The sequence below is a fragment of the Brassica napus genome, chromosome C9 (genome assembly GCF_020379485.1).
Source record: "Brassica napus cultivar Da-Ae chromosome C9, Da-Ae, whole genome shotgun sequence".
NCBI lineage: Eukaryota > Viridiplantae > Streptophyta > Magnoliopsida > Brassicales > Brassicaceae > Brassica > Brassica napus.
In genome coordinates, this window is record NC_063452.1 from 54,393,881 (window position 1) to 54,415,947 (window position 22,067).

Below are 22,067 nucleotides of genomic sequence, written 5' to 3' on the forward strand. Positions count from 1 at the left end.
TTGTAATTTCATTGTAAAGCTTTCCTTGTAATTTCATTGTAAAGCTTTCCTTGTAATTTCATTGTAAAGCTTTCCTTGTAAAGTCGTCGTAAAATTTTCCTTGTAAATTCGTCGTAAATATTCCTTGTAAATTCGTTGTAATTCTAAAAACGCGAACCTGGTAGATTCCTCGTAACTCTAAAAACGCGGGCCTGGTAGATTCCTCGTAAAATTACGACGACTTTACGAGGAATGTTGTTTTCTTATATAAACTCGACACATGAATGAGGAATGCCTCCTTCATTCATCTCAAACCACTCCTCTCCTTCTCTCAAAGGTATGTTGTTTTTAATATTAATTTAGGTTTAGGTGGTTAGTTTAGGTGGTTAGTTTAGGTAATTAGTTTAGGTGATTAGTTTAGTTAATAAGATTAGGTGGTTAGTTTAGGTGGTAATTTTAGGTAACAAAACTATATTCAAATATTAGGTTGAGGCATTTAAACGACTGATTAGATATTTTTTTTTAAAAAATTAAATATATTTTATTTTCTTATAATTTTATGTAATTAATTATATTATTATGTTTCTTTTTTCAAGGTGGCTCCTAAAAAGATGTAACTGACGGTATGAATAAGCTTCATCAATGAAGCCACAAGGACGACTTCATCCTACTCTTCGAGACGGAACCCATAGATGAAGTACGACTCTCCATGAAGAAACACCTCCAACAACTACTTCGACGGCGTTCTCCCTTAGCTTTTTATTTTTCAATTTTTTTGTTTTCTATTATTAATTTGAATATTATTTTATGACATTTATATATTTTTTAAAAAATATATTTTAATTTTCAATATTTTATTTTATAAATTATATATTTTGATTTTGAATATTTCATAATAATATAATAATATGACAATGAGATGTAAATTTCTCGTAAAGATTACGAGGATTTTACAAGTACTTCCTTGTAAAATCCTCGTAATCTTTACGGGAAATTTACTAGGAAATACTTGTAAATTCCTCGTAAATATTACAAGGACTTTACATTAAAAGACTTGTAAATTCGTCGTAAATTGTACAAGTACTTAAAGACAACTTTACAAGGAAACTATACGAGTCTTTTACGATGAAGCGTAACTACGAAACTACGACGAAATACTCTCTTTCGCTTTTACAACGAATTTATTTCGTCGTAAATGTTACATGGAAGTTACGACGAATCTTGCATTACGACGGACGTTTTACAACGAAACGCTATTCCTTATTAATTCGTTGTAACCCTTCTATTACAACGAATTAACAAGGAATATGACCCTTGTAATAAATATGTTTTGATTTCAGTAAAAACTTAAGAAGTTAAATACGTCGCTGTGGACTATATTCTCTTCCGTTGTTTGCATAGCTGCCACCATCCGAAAACATTTATATACTGCAAGGATAAAGCTGGTGATGAGTCCACTGAGAGGTGCAGATTTAAATTCTAATGTACAAAACCGAAAAGTTTTGTACACAATTAAACTAAGGTGTCAATTTTATTCTATCAATTGATGTTGTCTTTCAGTGCCCGTGACTCTCTTATTTCCTTTCTTGTTGGCTTCTGCTATGACAATACTCTTCTCGTGAACTGTGGTTTCCATCAATGCTTGTTTATTTATTTATATTTTATTTACAAATTCTACAAAGAACATGATGAGTTGGTCTTGTAGCCATGAAACTCAAATAGTATTCAAAATAATAGACATATGACTGTCCATCTGAGGTGAACTATAAATTATTTAAGTAAAATCGACCTTATGTCCTTACAAAAAGCATAATTATTGTGTCAAAAGTCATTTTAAAATATATAAATAAAATTCTTGACAGAGTTTGAGAGGAAGATGGGCAAAATTTACTCCAAAATTTAAATGATATAATTAAATGTCAAATTTTCATGAATAAGTTCAGGTTATAGAGAGAGAGATTAAAAAAGAAGATTGTGAAATATGTTATAATATTGTGAGATTGAAAAAAAGATGGCAAAATGTCTGCATGCATATTTTAATATGGATGGATAATTGAAACTCCATTTAGGGGCAGTAGCAAGAAGGAAAGATATAGACATAAGCAGTTGGAGCGTTACATAATTTATTTGCATCTAGTATCCTTTATCAAAAATCATCTGGTGACTTAAAAGTTTAAATATTTTATGTGTACTATTGTTTTAAAAGATTTATTAGAAAAGTTCTCAAATACTTGATTAGTGAGCTAAAAGAACAACAGTAAATTTATTAAAATGTATACTTTGAAAAAGTAACACACTTATTATATAAACAAAATTAAAATACAAAGCAACACACATATATAATAAGAGTTGTCCGAGTTTTGAATTTTTATTCGGATTTCATTAACCAGCCGGTTACACATATTTTTTCTTCTTCTAAAATAGCATACAATACAAATAAATATGGCAAAGTTACATGGGATGATAAATATGAATACAATTCTTTTGTTTTCTTTCACATTGAGATTTAAAAGTTCTCAAAATACACACCCCAAATGGAACCGAGATCATTCCAAGTAAAAAAAGAATAAAAAAACGCAAAGCATTCGATTAGTGTCAATCAGCAGCGACCGTGACAACGTAAACGAATGGTTCCGTAAGGTCATCACCGTTACCTTGCGCTGTAATCACCACATCGACGCCTTCACTGCACGTTAGCTTTCTAGCTCTCTTCGCTTCTCCCTCCCAGTCAGTAGTAGCCACGACATAAAGCATCATAGCAGCACAACATATCTGAGCCGCGAAAAGACCTATCCAAAGCCCATAAAATCCATATGAGGCCCAAAACGTTAGCCCGACCGCTACAGGCGTCCCAACGAGGTAAAACGCTCCTAGGTTTATGTTGGCAGCTTTCGACGGCCTTGCGGTGCCTCTAACGACACCGCAACCTACTGTTTGCGGGCAGTTCCCGAGCTCGCAGAGCCCGAGAATAGGCAGCGCCGCCGCTGTTAACTTGATGATGTCCATGTCGTTTGTGAAAATCATTCCCCATATGTCGCTTACTCCCCAAGCAAACGCTGACGCAGTCATACCCATTACTCCGGCAAAGGAAACGGCTATGATGGCTGATAACCTAGCCGTTTTGGGGCGGTTTGATCCTAGTTCGTTACCTACGCGAGTGGACACAGCGAACCCTAGGGACGATGGGAAAATGTAAAGCAACGACGTCGTTTGGATGAGAATGCCCATTGCTGCAACTGGCGTTTTAGGGTTTACGAGTAAACCACAAAGAACGGTCATTATCTCGTACCACCACCACTCTAAGCATACCCCCACGCAGCTAGGTATCGCGAGACTGATCAGTGGGGCCCAGTCTTTGAAACATTCTGAGCTAGGGGGAGTCCACGTTGGCTCGTGTAGACCTTTGACCCAAACGTGGACCACAAGGAACACAACAACGAAGAGATTTGAAGCGGCTGCAGCCATTGAAACACCGACGAAACCTAACCCGAGGTATGAGACGAGGAGAAAGTTGATGGGTATGTGGAAGATGGTGCCAGCTAGGGTTGCGATCGTTAACGGGCTTGTGATACCTTGTGCTCTAAGGTATATACGAAGAGGATGAAGAAAAGAGTTGGTGAGCAAGTCAGGAATAGAGCAAAGAATATACGTTTGAGCCAACGATGAGATACTTGGATCTTGATGGAGAGAGATCATGATCTTTCCCAAGTTGAGCCATAAGGTGACGATCACAAGCGAACTTGTTAGCAAGAATAGCACGGTTCTTTGAAGAGTTAGTGATAGGAGTTTTGGCTTGCCGGCTCCAAAGGCTTGAGAGCAGAGTGGGTCCATGCCAAGTGCAAGGCCTGCGAGGACGGAGTATCCAGTGATGTTGGCGAAGGCAATGGCCAAGGACCCACCAGCGAGCTCTAGTTCACCGATATGACCAAGGAAGAGCATGGAGATGGCCGAGCGAGCGTAGAGGATGAGAGCGGCCAGGACTGTTGGAAAGGCTAAGGAGAAGAGAGACTTTGCCTCAGCTTTAAGCTCAGAGATTGGTGGGAAAGTTTTGGTAGGGTTTTGCTTTTCTAGGTCTATCTTCGATAGAAGATTTGTTTGACTGGTGATGTTGGAGGTTTCCATTACACTCTTTGGAATGAAAGACAAAGACAGATTTTAGAATATTAGTAGAAAAGATTGTTTGCCGATATCGAAAGCATAGCTTATCCGGTTATATATACACACACTAGTATACCTAATGACTGTCACGTTGTCAGTGACAGAATGTAAAGATCTATATGATCTTGGGTTTTATTGGATTACAATATAAAAGTCAAATAAATATTTAAAGGAATGACTTTGGATTTATTTTTAAAGTATCTATAGCATGTCTGGTAATCAAAAAGTTTATCAAAGAAATAAAATGTGCACATTTGTCTATAACTCAGCTAAACAATTAAATTTTAATTTATCTTTTAAAAGTGAAAAAAGCTTTAGAGAGACACATATTTCATAAGAGCAATTTCATTGGTAGATATTTTACAGATATACTAAAAATATATATATAAGAAAAGAAAGAAATTAAAGATAAGATTTTATCAAGTGAGATATATATACACCTGTAAATGGTAAACCTAAGGAATAGAATCAAATGAATAGAATATAGTAGAAAAATATAATATATTCATTATTCCATTTATTCTTTATCAAAATCTCAATGGAATGTTTTTCTTTATATATATAATTTTTTGGAATATATGGAATGATCATTTTATTCCGTTCAAGTATTCCATATCATTCTATTCCAAAAATGGTTAATCGAGCTACAACCATAATATTGATTAGAAATTCTCTTACAAATGTTTATCTATAAAGAATCCTTTTTTTTTCTTACCAAAATTTAATGTGAATGTGTTATATATAAAATAAATTCAAAGTTATTTTTTTGTGCATTTCCTTTTCAAATCTTCGTCTTATCTATGGTTGTCGAATGCTTTAATTTATTTGTTTCAGATGACAAAATTTATTAATATCTTTCACCAAAAAAAAAATTTCTTGAGTGGTTTTTACTAGTGCAGATTAAATTAAATTAAAGTTAAATTTAAATGTTTATATATATCATGTTAAAAGGTGAATATTTAAAATTAGATGATAGCTGTGATTAAATGATCATGAATCTTAAATTACTCTTTTGTCATTTCAAAGCTATACTTAATTATAATTTAGTGTAGATGAATCCTTTTGTGACACATGGAAATTAGGGCATGATGTATTATCAAATTTAGGTTTATTTCTTTGCCCCTTAGAATGGTTCTAGAGGTGTTTGGGTTTGATCCTGCATGTAAACATTCGAAGAAATTAACGGATCCGACTACTTTCAAATTACCCTGAAACGCTATAATATTGCTGCCACACTACATGGCGTGGGGAGCACTTTGCATATGATATGAGTGCTGGCCTAACGAATCAAACTTACCGTAGCTAACTCCAAGATCCTTAATCATACTTCGAGTACTTATCCTCATCACCTCAAGAATACTCCTTAATTATAGGGAAAACACTCGCGTTTTAGACTTTTTCACACTTTATCTTATTCACATATTTCATGAACATTATAATCAATGTCACTAACTTGTCATCGTTGAAAATAAATCATAAATCATTAAGAACCCAGATGAGAATATTCAACTTTATATCAACGACTCTTGAAAGTTATTTACCAATAAGTTGGTACAAACGACAATAAAAAAAATAGTGGTAGTTAAGTGAAACCTCCCTTAACTCGTTTCTACCATAAAATAGCCACACCTGGCTAAGTACGTCGTGGGTTTGTTATTTTTTGGCTTCGGACCAAGTTTGGTACACAAAATTCTAACTTACGCATCAGAATCATATCATCACTTCGAGGCTTAACGTGTTTGTTTCTCAATTTGCATGAAGATTTCTCCAACAGTGAACGAACCCATAAACGCCAAACAGTGTTGTCGATTACATTGTTTGAAATACTTAATAATATTACTAGTCTGTATTTAATTACTTATAAAGTCAAATTAACAAAGTAATTTATTTCTCTAAATTGAAAAAAGAAAGAGTAAGCTTTTTAATACAAATTCTAGTTTCAACATGCAAGCACAAATTTTGCTTCTCAAACTATACAAGTGAATATATTTATGTTTGAATACGTAGTTTAGTACAAAAAGAAAAATAACAAAACGAAAACAAGACATAGTCACATAGGTATCGTTAATGTATTAGGATATAGTCAGCTAGATATATGTTTATATATACGTGTATCCTAATGTGATACGTCTTCTCATTAGTTTTTGAATTCATGATATGTTCATGCCATTTTTTATTTTTTTTTTATTTTTTTTCGTAGGAAAAAAGAAATAAAAAGATCATATTCATCTTTCTATTTGTTCTCCTCTTCATGAGATACCATTTGGAAGAACGAAAACAACAGAACTTCTAGAGTAAATAACTCACTTTAGAGATAGATGAAAGACATTAGAAGTTTTGCTATCAACGACAAGTCGACAACTACCAGGTAATATATTTTGTTATCAACGAAGAGCCGTTGTGAGCTTTTTGTTTCTTCGAGTAACTGTTACTTGTTATATAGATTTGAATTTGTCTCAATAAAACCTGTCATTCTATAGAGTGTCACTTGATCTTTTCTTTGTCCTCAAACAGCCGTACATGTATGTGTATATTATACGAGCAAACTAAAAAAACAATTACATATTTTTGCGATCATTGATGATGCATTGCCGCTGTCCCAAGATAGCTGTTGACAAAGGTTAAAAAATAGATGTTGACATTTTTGGGTTCTATCTGCAAAGGTTAGACTTTTATAGTGATTGCATATATTTGAATTTTTATATATTTGTTAGTCTTAGATTTCCTCTCTGTTTTAGAAAATATGTTATATTCGTACTTGCTAGTTTTTAAAACTATGATGGTGTACCTTTGTTTAATGCATGTACCCCTAGTTATATAAAATAACTTTTTTTAAAAAAAAGAGTTATTTTAAATAACTTGAATACAATATTATAGTTTTGGGGTAAGGGGTACTTAAAATTGCACTGAAATGTGAAATGACAACTTTCGGGGGTAAAATGCTAAGATGTGAAATGATAATCTTCTTACAATTAAAAAGTTAACTCTAAAACAATACTTATTTTGAAATCGAAAGAGTATATATATTTATATTATCCATTTTATATAAACAAAAGTAGCTTCCAAAACATATGCTATAGAAAAATGCCCAAGAGGTACAATTATTAGTTGGTAGCTAATCATAATGTTAACATGTTTTATTTTTGAAGATTAGCCTTTACTTGGTGAAAAACAAAAGCTAAAATATTTAATATAGCATTTCAATGCTAGCTATATATTGGCGGCATGCACTATATAGGCTTTAAGCATTTTAATAAATTTAACCGACGTAAAAAAAGTTTGTGTGTTCAGTTCATGCTTTTTCTCTCAAAGAGACGTGCTTTTCCATTGGAACCATGTCCATCCCCCTATAACGCTGAAGCATGCTGTTTTACAGGTCACGTACCTACGCTTCTATAGTTGTTAATTTAATTATCTTCCCCATCTTGTGAAATCAAGATCTAAAATAGATACTATAGTACTAGTAAAAAAAAATTGTGCTTAATTATTCAAGCAATAATACTAAACGGATCATAATACAAAACCAACGGGTACTCAGTGTTCTGATAACCATTTCATGTTATGGACAGGTTTTTCGAAGTAAAAGTAAGATACAAATGTTTTTTTTCTTCAAAAAACAATTAGTTGACAACTTTTTCGTCAAACCATATAAAATTATGCCAAGTTTTGACATTTTGTCAGTAATAGAAAAAAAGAGGATAATGCGACCCTATCGTGTGCCAGTTATGAGCAAGACAGATAAAGTATGTATAGACTCTATATGTATTCCACCAACCAATACTACATTTCACATTTCAAATTATAAAATATGATAACTGGATTAGATTGGTTAACCGAGACTATCCCACATCTAAGTACAAATCGCAAGCGCAAAAGACGTTGGTACAAGTCATGTGGAGAGTAAAAGTCAGGATGGCACATCGAGATAGATATTAAGAGCCCAGTTGTTTGAGATATGGGGGGGGGGGGGGGGGGGGGGGTGCACGAAGAACAAGATCCATGCAGCTTCAAATGTTTTTATTGTCAGATATTTATAACACGTTAAATGATAATGAAGAGGCTTCACGTAAAAGATCTTTGCGTTGTTTGTGTGGTAAATATATATGTTTCTTTGATAGATATGTAGATCGATGTCTTCCTAATGAAAATCTAGTCTTAAGTGTTTTTAACTTTGACGTCTAGTTGAGAATTTGGATCTTTGCCTAAATATGTAGATCACATCAATCTATTCTATTAAAACAGCAGTATGACCAATCAATAAAAGTAGGATCCAACAATTTTTTTTATTTAAAGAGTTATTATCTATTAAGTAAATAATATATAACCCACTAACCCCATATTTCTTTTTGTAAAGGAACCCACTAATTCTATATTTTAGAATTAGTTTTGCGCTTTAAAGGTAACGTGGTTTCTATTTATATTGGATCACAATTTATAATATATTCTATTAAAACAGCATTATGACCAATCAATAAAAGTAGGATCAAACAATTTTTTTTATTTAAAGAGTTATTATCTATTAAGTAAATAATATATAACCCACTAACTCCATATTTCTTTTTGTAAAAGAACCCACTAATTCTATATTTTAGAATTAGTTTTGCGCTTTAAAAATAACGTGATTTCTATTTATATTGGATCACAATTTATAAAACCCATTTTATTTTGTTAAATAATATTACAAAGAGAAGCACAATTACAAAGAAAAGTATAAATATGATTATAAAGAAAAATATAAATATGAAAATTAATTTTTTTTTTTAAATGTAAAACAAAAAATATACCAGAATCTAGTAATTCTTTAAATGAATATTTAAGAAGTCAAACTGAAGCTATTTTTGAGTTTTTATTTTGTTGGATTGGGATTCGATCTGGCCACCTGAATTTGTAAATCTCCACAATAAACATAAAACTCCCAAGTCTACAAAAGTTTTATGAATCCTAACATCAGAAACTTGACTGCGTCTGCAACAACTTCCTCTGAGGATAAAGAGTGACCTAATAAGAGTTAACATATAACTCACCATTCAACATTAAAAATTTCTAGGGGTTTCTAGATCCACGGATTCTTCTTCGCTGGTTTTGAGTCCAATCCAGAGCTTGTTTTCTGGAAACAAAACAAAAGCCTTAAATTTAGCAAATGTAGTCTCAAAATTAGTATCATTAGTCGTGACATATTCTCTTAGCTCCAGATTCATATATATCGACATCTATAATAAGTATGTCCCAGAGGTGCTTACCAGTTTCAGTTTCTTTGCTCTACCACGAATCCTGTTCTTCTGAGGTTTCAGCTTGTATATACGAACCATCCAATGGTGACTCGTGAAAACCTGACATGACAAAACCCAATCACATTTACCAGAATCCAAGTGGAATCAATGTGCCACGGGTTTGTTTGTGGTAAAGAATTTAAAGCTCACCTCTTCGAAATGTGTGAGCTTGAAATTTTTCTTCCCGATCTCCGTCCGCCTGACCCGATCATAACCTTTGCCATCCGTCTCTACAAACCTGAAGCGAAAAAAAAACAGAAAAACTGAGCCTTGGTAACAGAGTTCAAGCTGACACTTACAGGAAAGCTTCGTACCTGTAGTAAGATAGCTTGTACATAAGGCAGTTCAACATTGTTGGCGTGGCCTCAGAATCAATCCGGTAATTGCCATCTCTCTTTGCAAAGAAATTAATAGGTAGCCAGGTTCAGATTCAAAGTCTTCAAACATTTTGAGCCATTACAACTTGTAGTTAAAACGGAATGACAAAAGAAAAAAAAATAAACGTACCAGATAATCAGCTTCCTTTATATGAGGAAAGACGCCGCCTCCAATACGAACCATCCACAGAAACTTGTTAATATCATCACTTGGGTAGCCAATAAGACCTGAGAATTGATCGTCTCATCAGAAGATACACTTCAGAGATAAAACACATGATAACAATGTCACGAGCCAAAAAAGCATACCACCAAAGACGACAAGAACGTATTTCACATCCAAGGAGTTGAAGATTTCCCACGCCGCCTTTTCTGGAGATGACATTGCAGTCCCAACAGTTGCAATGTGAGTATTATTCCAGGTGTTGTTGTCAACGATAACAGTTCTATTAGCCATAGCTGTCGTCTGATAACCATAGTCCCACCATGATGCCACCTACATATTTTTGTTTTCGCAAACCAAACTCAGGCAACAGCTTATATCTTTAACAAGGCAGGCTTTACTAGAACTGACTTGTTTTTTGACAAAAAAACTTACTTTGTCATCCACGTCAGTATTATGGCTTAACCATGCATAAGACTCTCTGAAATCATCAAAGACATGTAGGCCATCACGCGATTGAGATGTCAAAACTATTGATGGAGCTGAGTATGCTTCTGCAGCTGCCCAAACACAATGAATCTGCAAAAAAGAGAGAGAGAGAGAGAAAGGTATGCGTTTCAAAGTCTTATCATTTGTACTTTGTCGTCTCAACTAACAATAGAAGATGGGATCAAAACTAGTAACTCGAAGAAAGTCTGCATACCACATAGAAAGCACCCAACATTATAAGGAGAAGAAGCGCAACTATAGAGGCTTCCAGAGGCAAAACAAGAGCCCTTTTCTTCAAAATCTTGGACTTAACAGAAGGTTTATCAGCAGGCTCTCTCTCTTTCTTCTTGCCTTTCTTTGACGGCCGTTCTTTTGCAACTTCTTCACCCTTGTCAGTCTTACCAGAAGATGAATCATCTTTTGGGGCATTGTTTGTAGAAGTGTTGTCCTCTGCCTAACAGTCGAAACACAAACTATTTTGTGAACAGAACTTGGGTAAGAAAGATGATTCATCAGAGCGAATAAAGTAGAGAGAGAAGCATACTAACATCATCTTTGGAATTAGCCGATCGACCTAACTGGTATTTGATGGAAGCCGTGAAAACATCAAAAGCTTGAGAGAGCGCAATTCCAGACATGATGCATGCTGCTGGAGCAAGCACGAGCATAAGACGAACCTAACAAATCAAGGAAGACAGGTGAATAACTCCGGCAAGGGAAAGATGAAATTGTAATTCGTAGACAGGCAACTCACCATAACTCCGGAGAAGTATACGGACATCACAATATACAGGACCACGAAAGAGCTCGCATCAGATAGAGGCGAAAAGCACGCCTACCAAGAAAAGAGAAAAGATTCAACACTAACTCTACTGATACAGTCTTTTTTTTTCCGTACAAAATCTAACTATCATAAACGTTTAACTCACAATGATGCCAGCAGGGACCAAGAAAGCCAAAACATTGATGTCCATGAAATAGGACGGCCAAGTTGGAGGTTGATGCTCACTGACACTTGCAATAATTGGAATATACTTGCTTGCATAAGTTCTGTTACATGATAGATAAATAAACCAAGAAAGAAAAAGGGAGGGTCAGATATGCTGCAGGCAAAATAAGAATCATAGAGCAGAATTCCTGAACCGTGGACAATGGCATACTCGAAATTTGCTAATAAACTTGATCGCTAGGAGAAATAAAGATTGAAAACTAGAACCACTCACGGATCAAGTAGACTCAAACTCCTACCACTCCATCCTCCTGTTGGACTTGAAGCTACCAGTGCCACAAGAACTGCCACAACTATGAGACACACAACCCTGCAAATATAATGGAGCAAAGAAACTTTTTATCCCATGACACATAATCCAGGAAATATAGAGGTTATTCCATCTGTACTTAGCTACTACAGTTAGATCAAAAGCAGATATACTCCTCTTATCAGGGTGTGGTAATCGTAGACATGTCAAAGAATAACAGTATAAGCAAGCTTACAGGCCGATGGACACAACAAGTGTCACAGCAACTTTGAACATTTTGGGAGAAAGAATGCCTTTGATATAGTATACGAGTGCTACTACGTGGATGATGATGAAAACCTGCATAAGTTACCGGCAAAATAATTTTAAAAAGTAGAAGTAATATAAGAGAAAAGGTAGTATAATATACAGTCAATTGCACAAACATAAAGCTTAAATCCAACATATCCATCCCAATAAACTGTACTTCGTACAATTAGTTGTATGGTGTTCAGCAATGAATATATCTCACCAGACAAACTTGAAATTTCAAAGAGGCTTCAAATTTCTAGGCTAGGAAAATCGACAGCATATATACTCTCGCATCCAGAAAACTAAGCACCGTGAGTACTGATCCTTGGTTGATTTAAAACTCAAATTTAGAAAGAGTAAACTAAACACTAAAATAAGAGGCGTGCGTGAAAAATAAGGGCATGGAAAAAGAACTCACCAAAAATGAGGCAAAATGTTCAGATGTCAAAACCGCATTGAAGCCAACAACAGGTACCAAGGCAGCTAACAGCGTGCCCAGCACAACCTGCATATGTATGCACACAATTGGTGTCAATAGCTTTCAGAATAGTCTCATTCCAGTTAATATTCAGTATCTTACGCGATATTATATATACAGCCACTTCAACGTAGACAACTAATTTCTCAATAACACGAATTGAGGTTATCCACATTTGTGAAAACTATATGAATCCTTACGGAGGTTCCTATACTAGCCACAAGCGGACAGTTCAAGACACCTTAAAGGCTTAAAAGCAGTTGTGTTTATTATATATTTTAATCATTTATCAGTTTAATTTGTTGTGCACCTATAAAAACAGTTTTGAAATAACTAATAGCTAGATCCAATGCTGGAAAGTAAAAAATAGCATGCATGACTCTTACTTGTACATTCAAACTTTTCAAGGAAACAAACAGAGAAAGGTTTGTTATAATATTTTTATCTGTTACTATAAGAAAGATACATACCAAAGGAGCATAGGCAATGTACAGTCGAGGAGAGTATCGGCCAGTTACAATGCACAGAAGCACATGCATTGGTATCAGATTGATAATGAAGGTGTAACCTCCCCAAGAACATACCTAAATGATGAAGGTAAAAAAAGATGTGAAAGTTGAGCAGAGAATAGTAAAGAGTAAAATGGGGAGTTATCCAAGTCGTACCATGTAGAAGTATGCAATGGCATTCAGTGTAGCATAAAACAGGGAACCTGTATTTAGTGTCTGCATAAAGTCAACCAAAAAGAATAATTTTAGGAACTGTTGAATAATAAATAGAAATTTACAAGAGAATGCTTGGTGTTAATTGTTAAATGGGTTTAGGGTGAAAAATCAAAACAAACTCTACATGCCATCGGAGAAAACCCTAACCTTTATGTAAAGATAGAAAGTGAAGATCAAAGCAAATATAGCAACAGCTTCATTGTCATAGCTTCCAGCAACAGATCGGGATATATATGAGGGAACCTGCAAAGATAATTATTTAGTAAAAAACTAACATTCCAAAGAATCGCATCAATAGACGTTTGTTGCAGATTCCACTAAACGATGCACCAAGCACTAACATATTAAAATTCATAGGCATGATCTTCTTGAACAAATTTATTTGATTCTTTTAAAAATTCATAGCCATAACGTTTTAGGAACTTAATGTGTTACTGTTCAGACTCTTCCGAAACATCAATTGAATAAAATTCAACGTATCTAGAATAAATTACCATGGCCAAAAGAGCAGCAGCTGCTAGTCCTGCACCGGAGCCCTTAACTTCCTGTTAAAAGGCAGAATAGCTAATGTTGAATCAAATGGTTCTGGAATATACTAAAAACAAAAATATTAGACAAAAGATAAACCTTGGTCAAAAGGTAAGTCGCCCAGGATGCGAAAGCCGAAAATACAGGTGCAGTGAAGACACAAACAGTCTCTACTGACAGAGGAATGTTTATTGCATTCAAGGCCCTGAGGCAGATGGATATAAATATCAAAACTATAAACTGATCTACACGTGTGTATCAAATAATTGCAAGATTCGGCGACACTGCACTCACCACCAGATGGTTCCAGCAGTCAATGTTAGCCCAGGGTAAACAGTTCCTCCAATCACACGGCCAAGAGGATACCTAAAATCAAATAATAGGAAAATAAGATAAGTATAATGCTACTGAAGATAGACCAAGAGATAAAAAATTTGTGGTCCTGAACTTACCAGGTCCGATCATCAAACCAATTCCAGAACTCGTATATTCCATTCTTCGATAAGAACTGAAATAAACAACAAATAAAAAAAGGACCGGAACCTGATAAATTAATAGGAGAGCTCGCTCACAAAGCACAAACTAATTTTTTTGGATAAAAGAAAAGAGAGGGGAACCTGAGTGACTCTGTAATTGAAGTAAGGATCAAATTCATGAATCACACTTTCATACTTTATGACCTGAAAATAAATCAATGAACGTTACCAACAAAGAAAAATCAAACATTGAATAACTACAAGATTGCAAAGCTCAAATAAGAATTAGTCTCATCCCTAGCATTCTCTCAATTCAAAGCTAAATCTCGAAAGCTAAAGCATTTAATATCTCCACTGGGGTAGCTATCATTTCGAAGGGTCTGAGTATAATGACAAAAGGCACATATATGAAATCCACATTTCTCTGTTATCGAATAACAAAGGAACAACATTTGAATCTTCACCACACAGAGAGTGAGGGAGAGAAAAATCTACACCGATCAATCGCAGTATAATGAGATCGGATCTAAAGTAGTTCAATCGGATCTAGAGCGGACGAGCATATCGTTGAGCATTTGATTAAATAAAAAGGAGAAGAGAGAGAGGTGAGTGAACTCACAGAGAAGAGTCGGATCGAGAAAGCGAGGACACCAATGAGGAGGAGGATCAGAGCTGAGAGAACGGTCCCGAAAGCACTCCTCATCGCAGACGGCGTTCCGAGAGGTGGACTCTCTAGAGTCGCCATTTTTTTCTACGCTGAGAATGTGAGCTCTCCGGCTCTAGAGAGAGAGAGACGACTTTGAAGGAGGAGGACGAAGACTCGGGAAGGGTTTTCGAAGCAATCTCACTCGCAGGAACTAGACATGTTCAGCTTTGCGGTAACTAGTAAACTACTGGCGCGCCTTCGTGGATTTTACACTTGTCAACTTTTGATTCGCTGCATTCACCTTCTAGAGCTCTCACCTTACTTGACTTTGCAGACCGGTACAAAATTAGAATTCGATTCAAATCGGTTTAGTCTGGAAAGTACTATTTTGAGAAGTGTGTATGATAACTGCGATCTATACGATCTTACCATGGTTATTTAGGTAGATATGAAACGTTAGGAAACATAGCTCTTTCTTCTACAAGATGTTATTAAGAAGGCATCAACTTCACACATGTAATGAAAGAACAGACTTGACAATAGTAACCAAAAAGCAGTGAAACCTCAACCTAGCAACTTTACAATGCTTAACAATCACACATGAAAACCCCGAAAAAAATAATAATAATAAAGAGTGTCAGGGGAAACAAAGACAAACTCAGCCTTACAAACAGACCAAACACTGCTTACAGGCAAATACAAGCGTTGGGTTTGCTTGCAAGGGAACACGAGAGTCGTTTTGACAAAATATTGATGAAGACAACGATTTGATTTGCTCCTTTGCACTTCTTTATGATAAACAACCGACCACGTGTATATTTCAAGATATCACCTGATTTCTTGGATTCAATTCCCATATGCTCTCATTAAACGAGGCATATCCATCTTCAAGCAAATAAGTTAGAATCTATTTGCTCCACATTTGGGAAGATTTGTCTCAGCACAGCAACGTAATCAGAAGACTTGGCCTGACAAGAGATAGACAATACATAATTATTAATACTTTTTTAACTAGATATAGCTACATGGATGGATCCAAAGTGAAATGAATAACTTCCACAATTTCCCAGCAAGAGAAATTATGATCTAAAGAAGATATTGGGCCTCAACTAAATAAATGAATAAACGGATGCAGATATCTACAACCATGTTGCGATGCTCAACTTATGTTCCTTGATGCATACATTAAATGATTTATCTATATTACGATGCACACTGAACAAGACAAGCAATGGGATCCTATGCGTACCACTAAACTGACATGCCATATCAAAAAGCAAAACGAAGATATGAAATCCTACGATGATGCATGACCAGAGACTGAAAGACCTCCATGCATGGTTAAAAACTTACACAGGGGTTATTTTCGAGGTAGATAGTGGTGAGTTTCTCTTTAGAGCCTGTAACAGCTTCTGTGATTGCTTCAAGTGATTCTATCTGGTTGTCATTAAGCCATAAATCTTCCAACCTATAAAATTAATGTCAAGTCAAGATGGAGAACAACAAAACACAAAAAAATAGGTTTAAGGCAATGGAAATTTTAAGTACTTTGTGAGGGTCTGAATATCAACAACGGATGTGAGCTTGTTGTTCGAGACGTCCAACACCCGTAGGTTAACCAATGCACTCAAGCCTTCCATTTTGGAGATACCATTATGGCTCAAATACAATTCTTCAAGAGCAACACACTCCTGGACACATTTTTTTAAACGCATCAGAAGAAACAAAATGCTTATGATATCTGCAGAAAGGTAAAACAACGCACACCTCAAATCCTTTCATAGAGGTCAATCGATTGCTCTGCAAGCTAATCTTCTTAATACATGTGAGCCCACACAGGTTCACAACTTTGATACGGTTTCTTCCAAGCCATAGTTCATCTAATTTAGTGAAGTTCTCCATATTCTCCATTACCTGAAACACCAAGGCTCTCAATTTTTCATTGCTGAATCCTTATAAAGCGATTAGAAAACACCAAAGGATGCGGAACAAAACAAACAAACCCGTAATCTATTAGAACCGAGTTCAAGAATCTGCAAGTCGTGCAAGTGTTCAATCTCCATAATCTTGTTAACTTCGTTCTTAGAAACGTAGAGCTCCTTGAGCGTGCTAGAGGCCTTTGATAACCCTTGCAGCGAAGTGATCTCATTGAAAGATACGTCAAAAACCAAAAGCTTTGAGAATATGGCAGTATCTGGAACCTTTGCTAGTTTGTTATCTCTGAGAATCAGCTCCTGCATATATATATCTAATGATGATCAATCTAGGGTGTCACGGATTATAAATGCCGATTCAATTCATCATTCATAAGATTCACACGATTAGAGAGAGTGGAGAGATTACCTCGAGATCGGACAAGGCGTCCCAGCGAGACAAAGGCTCGACGGCGGAATCGTCGATTAGGTTTTGGCGAAGATAAAGCTTCTTGAGCGCAGAGAGCTGAGCGATTCTCGAATCTAATTCCGATAAACGGTTCGCCGTAAGGTCCAGCTCAATTAGAGTCGGTCGTAACTCGATCGCATCGAGAGTGTGGAGCTGGCAGCTAGTGAGATCGACAACATTGTCCGAATCGTCGATCTCCATTGATGGTTGCTCTTCCTTTTCATTGCTCATGGCTTTTTGGACTCAGGCTCCCAACGACGACGACGACGAACTTTGTGGGGAAGCTGAACTGTTCTAAGCGAACTTCTCTTATACTCAAACGTCGACGTTTTACTGTGGGCCGAAAGCCCATAGATAGGCGTTGGATAAGCAGGCCCATGAGCTTATGCGTGTTTGTTTCCCTTCAAATCAAAATCAAGTTAAGCCGAACTCAAAAGCTGAAGTTCACACCAATGGAGACTAAAACATATTTACTCGTTGTTACTTTGACTCCTATCCGCCTTGAAAATTCAACTACTCGATGTTGTCACTGCAAGTAACAAATCAACATTACTTATAAGACCAAGTCAAGTATCAAGTATCAAGTATCATTATTATTTTTAGTACTTGACTCGTTACGTCCCATTACTTACTCCAAATAATTATTTGTTACGTGATCTATTAAATAATTATTTATATTTGTCTTTTCTTTTACTTACATTTAGAATTGGATAAAAATACTCATTACTCTTTTTTTACTTATTACTTGTTTCATATCTGTCTTGATTTTTAAATATTCGTCCTCATATAATCAAGTATTATGTAGTAACAAATATTAAAAATTTAACTACTTGACATGTTATTACCCTATACTTGCTTAGTGAAAACATTTTTGTCATCATAAAAATTATACTATGTTTATATATTGAAATATTCATATATTTTTCTTATTTTCTTCTTTATAATATGTACAAATATTTAGTTTAAATTAATCGACATGTTATGTTAAGTAGAATAAATAACACAAACTTTCATATCTTTTTCTAATAGATTATCATTAGTAAGTAGTTCTTAAATACTCATAAAAACTCTTAAATAGTTCATAAGTACTCGCAAATACTCGTAAATAGTAAGTAAAAAAGCAGGGCAAGTAATTTGCGAGTAATTCAGTTTTGATCAAGTACTCGAAATAGCAAGTACTTGTTTTTAACAAGTCAAGTACAAGTCGAAAGTTTTATTACTCGTACAAGGCAAGTTAAGTCGCAAGTACGCACAAAATAGTGAGTACTCGCCTTATGCCCATACACCTCCTGTAAGTTACCAAGTTGTAACCATTTTGTTAGCATAGAGACACACATGATACATCTTTAAACCAAAAGAGACTGAAACATACATATTGTAACCATTTTATTAGCATAGAAACATACATCTTGTAACACAACCAGTATTTACAAAGGTGGAGTCAACATTGTAGCTATTCCTACTCACACAACAGACAAGATTTAGACAAGTACATAAGAACACTAACACATCACCATATACGCATATCATCTACGTTTTACTTGGAACACTCTGTTATACCAAATAGAATGCAACACCATATGAAACAGATCATATCTCTCCGGTTCAGCATGCCACAGAAAATGCCTTTGCGCCTTCCTCACCGCCATTTGCATCTTTACGTACTTCTCTTCCGGTATAGACATCAAAATCTCTTTCAACCTCGGGATGTCTTTCTCCGCAACAATGACCGAGAAGGCGCTCCAATCAAGAACCTCGAAGAAAGGCGGAACAAAGTTGTCTGATATAATCACAGGGACACACTCGTAGAATATAGATTCAACCACTCTCGGACTGTTGACCTCGTAACCTTTAGGACAAAGGCAGTACTTGCTGCTTTTCATCTGGTCTATGTAGTTCATCTTGCTCGCCACACCGAGCGGCATTCGACCGTAGATTCTCATGTCCGGGTCTTTGTCTTTCCAGTGCTGGAGTAGGATGGTGCGTAAGTAACCGTGCATGCTTCCGGCATAGAAAGCTAGGATCCGCCTCTGCGAGGGAGGTTTTCCACCTAAATCACGAAGCGGGTTTTTGGCGGCTCGGACATATGTTTCAGGGAGTGAGATGTCTCTTCCTATCTTGAAGCCTGCGGTTACGTCTGCATTGCATAGAGCTTTAATGCAATGCTCCATGTGGTGCCTCGTCTCATATGGTGCCTGTTTAGGAACGCAAGTTCAACATGGTGAATATTAGGCCTGGGCTTATTAACCGAACCAAACCGAAAAGTTTGGTTTTCGGTTCAGTTCGGTTAGAAAGTTCGTTCAATTCAGCAACTAAAAAAATTTGGTTTTCGTGTTCAGTAACCGATTAGTTGAACTGAACTAACCAAAATCCGAACCGAAATAATCAAATTTAACCAAAAAAATTCGAATTTTATTCAATTTAAACCGGAAATCAAATACTTCGAAAGAAAATTTTGAAACCGAAGTAACCAAAACCGATTTTTTTCAGTTCATTTCGGCTAGATTTTGACCAACCCAAAATAACCGAAAAAATTGAACCCGCAGGCCTATTGAATATAATTACTCAATGGCGAAATAACTAGTTCATTAATTGAAGAACTGAAGGAGGTGCATACCCAATCATGACAGGCGACAAGAAAATGATCAGCTCCACCGGTTCTGTTGAAGAAAGGGTACTTGGAACTGATGTGCTCAGTGTATTCCTTAAGAAACTGGCGTAAGTTGGTTCGGTTGTGAGAGTTACGCACATAAAGCGTGTATTCTAGCATCCGTGCACCAAATGGCATATAGTACAAGTGAGCCCTTCTTGGATCCTTTACAGTGTAACGCTTGTTTCCTTCCATCAACTTCATGAACCATCCCTCTGATGCATACAACCCCTTGAGTATTGGAGTATGGAAAATGGGGCGGCTTCCTTCTTTATATACATAAACCTTGAGTAGCCGTTCCATAAGTTCGTAACTCCTGAGGTATATAACTGAATCGAATATGTCAAGATTACCTTTTATAGTAAAACACTACCAACGACATCAGATTGTATATGAACTAAACAGATCATATTATTTCATCTACATAGGACTAACGACATTAAGAGAACTCATAGACGTATACCATTACCTCTTAAACATGGAAACATTACGGAATATTGGAGGGTAGAGTTCTCGATCAATTGTTACAACAGGAGCATTCTCTATCTCCTTTCTTGCAGCCAGCATCTCCTCATCTCTCCTAGAAGACCAACGCGGTCGCTACATTGAAAGAAGCAGTAATTTCTCAAGTACATGATAACTAAAAGTTCCATAGGGTATACAAAGAAACTAGAAGGACGTACCATTGCGCGTGAGGATCTACGGTGCCTTGTTAAAATCCGATTCATCTCATCTATTGTGGTCACAGTTTTTGGTGGAAGATCACACCGCATCTTCTTCTTCTTCTTACTCACTTTCTTAGTAACAATCAAAGAACTATTTTCCAGAATAGGAGCAGCTATGGAGGAGCCTCCACTCAAAACAGAGTTCTGATGACTTTGCAAAGACACATTTTGCACCTGATTTTGCATCACATTTTTCTCTAACGGAAAAAGACTGTCACTTTCATTGTTTCCAGCCACTTCTTTGACGATGACACTATCATTCACATCTTCAAAGCTCTCAAAATCAACAATTTCAACAAACCCTTCATCATCCTCTGTCTCATTCCTTAGACCAGAGCCATTATTCTCCAAGAACCCTGTAGGAGCCGCAGAGACGTTAACCGCAAGTGTGTTCCTAAGAAGAGCGTTTTGTGATGGAGTCATCAACGCATTGTGCTCATTGGGAAGTTTGAGTCTTCGGCCATCAGGCAACAGATATCTTCCATATGAAAGTAACAACAGGATATGGGTAAGAGCCAGAGTCGCGACCAGAACTGCCCATGTCGGTTTTCCACTTCGGGAAACTTTTCGGAGCTCAGATCTAATCTCCATGTGAAGAATTCACACAGATTCAAAACCGACAAAACAGTCAAGTTCGTGTCTTTAACTTCAGAAACTTATCCTACCGACACAATCAAGAAAAAAAAGAGTCGTTGGTCAACTCACTGTTAACTGAAACTTATGTAAGTTGCGTGCGAATTGGTAATACAATATATCTTTTTGTCGGGAAGTTACTAAAAAGGGAAAGAAACTCAACAAACCTTGAAGAAGAAGAAGAATAAAGGACATGGACTTGAGATAAACGGAGTCGAAGAGAAAGGAAGAAGCCTCCGATCCGAGTGAAGTGGCTGTACTTGATCTTCTTCTCTTTGACGACCTTTGACTCGAGGATTTAAAACGGAGGCTTCCGGTGACGACAAAAGGACAAACACACAAGTTGGGGAAGAAACCAAACCAAGACCAAATCAAACCATACAATTCTAATAACTCGAACAATTGGAGAAATTAAATAAGACCAAACCGAAATTTATGGAAGTGAAAAACAAACAAAATTCGGGCTCTACCGAACCAAATCGATTCCACTACCAAAACAATTTAAACCAGTCGGTTTGTTCTCTTAAAATGAACCAACCATCCGGTTTAAGAGTCAATTCCAACAAGTCTACTACTCTGTTCGTATCATTTGTGCTTGGCCGAGAGAGTGAAGCAACAATCTTCACCAGCAACGGCATGTGCGTTTACAAATTTTCTCTATCAAACCCTAACTAAACCATCGCCATGAAGGAGCTTCTTCATCAGTATACAGATCTTCTCTCCTCGTCATCTTCTTCCCCATGTTTCTCTTCTGGCACGAGGTTTCAACGCACACAAACTACATAATCCGATTTAACCAGTACAAACCTGCGAAAAAACAATCGAGTCTACCTCGAAT

General features: G+C 36.1%; 4 protein-coding genes across 4 annotated transcripts; all 4 read right to left on the reverse strand.

The window, feature by feature from the left end:
* Positions 1 to 1,561: 1,561 nt before the first annotated feature.
* On the reverse strand, positions 1,562 to 7,950 carry LOC106431313 (protein DETOXIFICATION 52). The gene has a single exon (XM_048767427.1). It carries the CDS (start codon positions 4,099 to 4,101, stop codon positions 2,575 to 2,577), a length of 1,527 nt encoding a protein of 508 aa, XP_048623384.1. The 5' UTR covers positions 4,102 to 7,950; the 3' UTR covers positions 1,562 to 2,574.
* Positions 7,951 to 8,964: 1,014 nt separating this feature from the next.
* Positions 8,965 to 15,065, reverse strand: LOC106431322 (dolichyl-diphosphooligosaccharide--protein glycosyltransferase subunit STT3A). The gene is made up of 24 exons (XM_048767428.1): positions 14,813 to 15,065; positions 14,335 to 14,397; positions 14,170 to 14,225; positions 14,012 to 14,083; positions 13,817 to 13,922; positions 13,684 to 13,734; positions 13,337 to 13,432; positions 13,130 to 13,189; positions 12,935 to 13,048; positions 12,405 to 12,491; positions 11,931 to 12,034; positions 11,660 to 11,755; positions 11,366 to 11,486; positions 11,191 to 11,271; positions 10,985 to 11,113; positions 10,651 to 10,890; positions 10,383 to 10,526; positions 10,094 to 10,280; positions 9,915 to 10,012; positions 9,722 to 9,801; positions 9,558 to 9,645; positions 9,378 to 9,467; positions 9,157 to 9,244; positions 8,965 to 9,111 (listed from the first exon to the last, which is right to left on the reverse strand). The coding sequence occupies exons 1-23, from the start codon at positions 14,936 to 14,938 to the stop codon at positions 9,191 to 9,193; spliced, it is 2,343 nt and encodes a 780-aa protein (XP_048623385.1). The 5' UTR covers positions 14,939 to 15,065; the 3' UTR covers positions 8,965 to 9,111; positions 9,157 to 9,190.
* A 294-nt stretch (positions 15,066 to 15,359) lies between these two features.
* Positions 15,360 to 17,505, reverse strand: LOC106431287 (protein phosphatase 1 regulatory inhibitor subunit PPP1R7 homolog). The gene is made up of 6 exons (XM_013872098.3): positions 17,183 to 17,505; positions 16,843 to 17,073; positions 16,607 to 16,753; positions 16,388 to 16,530; positions 16,193 to 16,307; positions 15,360 to 15,807 (listed from the first exon to the last, which is right to left on the reverse strand). Exons 1-6 carry the CDS (start codon positions 17,450 to 17,452, stop codon positions 15,727 to 15,729), a joined length of 987 nt encoding a protein of 328 aa, XP_013727552.1. The 5' UTR covers positions 17,453 to 17,505; the 3' UTR covers positions 15,360 to 15,726.
* Positions 17,506 to 18,590: 1,085 nt separating this feature from the next.
* Positions 18,591 to 21,633, reverse strand: LOC106431326 (probable glycosyltransferase At3g07620). The gene is made up of 5 exons (XM_013872132.3): positions 21,397 to 21,633; positions 20,555 to 21,257; positions 20,341 to 20,471; positions 19,839 to 20,187; positions 18,591 to 19,416 (listed from the first exon to the last, which is right to left on the reverse strand). Exons 2-5 carry the CDS (start codon positions 21,185 to 21,187, stop codon positions 18,748 to 18,750), a joined length of 1,782 nt encoding a protein of 593 aa, XP_013727586.2. The 5' UTR covers positions 21,188 to 21,257; positions 21,397 to 21,633; the 3' UTR covers positions 18,591 to 18,747.
* Positions 21,634 to 22,067: the final 434 nt, after the last annotated feature.

What these genes read in the sequence shown, in the direction of transcription:
- LOC106431322 (XM_048767428.1), bottom strand. Translation starts at nt 14,938, where the DNA reads ATGGCGACTCTAGAGAGTCCACCTCTCGGAACGCCGTCTGCGATGAGG. An exon ending in TGGTTTGATGATCGGACCTG is followed by an intron (nt 14,084 to 14,169) that starts GTAAGTTCAGGA and finishes ATTTGATTTTAG; the next exon opens with GTATCCTCTTGGCCGTGTGA. An exon ending in TGTTGGGTGCTTTCTATGTG is followed by an intron (nt 10,527 to 10,650) that starts GTATGCAGACTT and finishes TCTTTTTTGCAG; the next exon opens with ATTCATTGTGTTTGGGCAGC.
- LOC106431326 (XM_013872132.3), bottom strand. Translation starts at nt 21,187, where the DNA reads ATGGAGATTAGATCTGAGCTCCGAAAAGTTTCCCGAAGTGGAAAACCG. An exon ending in GTAGATCCTCACGCGCAATG is followed by an intron (nt 20,472 to 20,554) that starts GTACGTCCTTCT and finishes CTTTCAATGTAG; the next exon opens with CGACCGCGTTGGTCTTCTAG. An exon ending in AATGTTTCCATGTTTAAGAG is followed by an intron (nt 20,188 to 20,340) that starts GTAATGGTATAC and finishes TATATACCTCAG; the next exon opens with GAGTTACGAACTTATGGAAC.
- LOC106431313 (XM_048767427.1), bottom strand. Translation starts at nt 4,101, where the DNA reads ATGGAAACCTCCAACATCACCAGTCAAACAAATCTTCTATCGAAGATA.
- LOC106431287 (XM_013872098.3), bottom strand. Translation starts at nt 17,452, where the DNA reads ATGAGCAATGAAAAGGAAGAGCAACCATCAATGGAGATCGACGATTCG. An exon ending in GATATTCAGACCCTCACAAA is followed by an intron (nt 16,308 to 16,387) that starts GTACTTAAAATT and finishes TTAATTTTATAG; the next exon opens with GTTGGAAGATTTATGGCTTA. An exon ending in ACCTCGAAAATAACCCCTGT is followed by an intron (nt 15,808 to 16,192) that starts GTAAGTTTTTAA and finishes ATCTCTTGTCAG; the next exon opens with GCCAAGTCTTCTGATTACGT.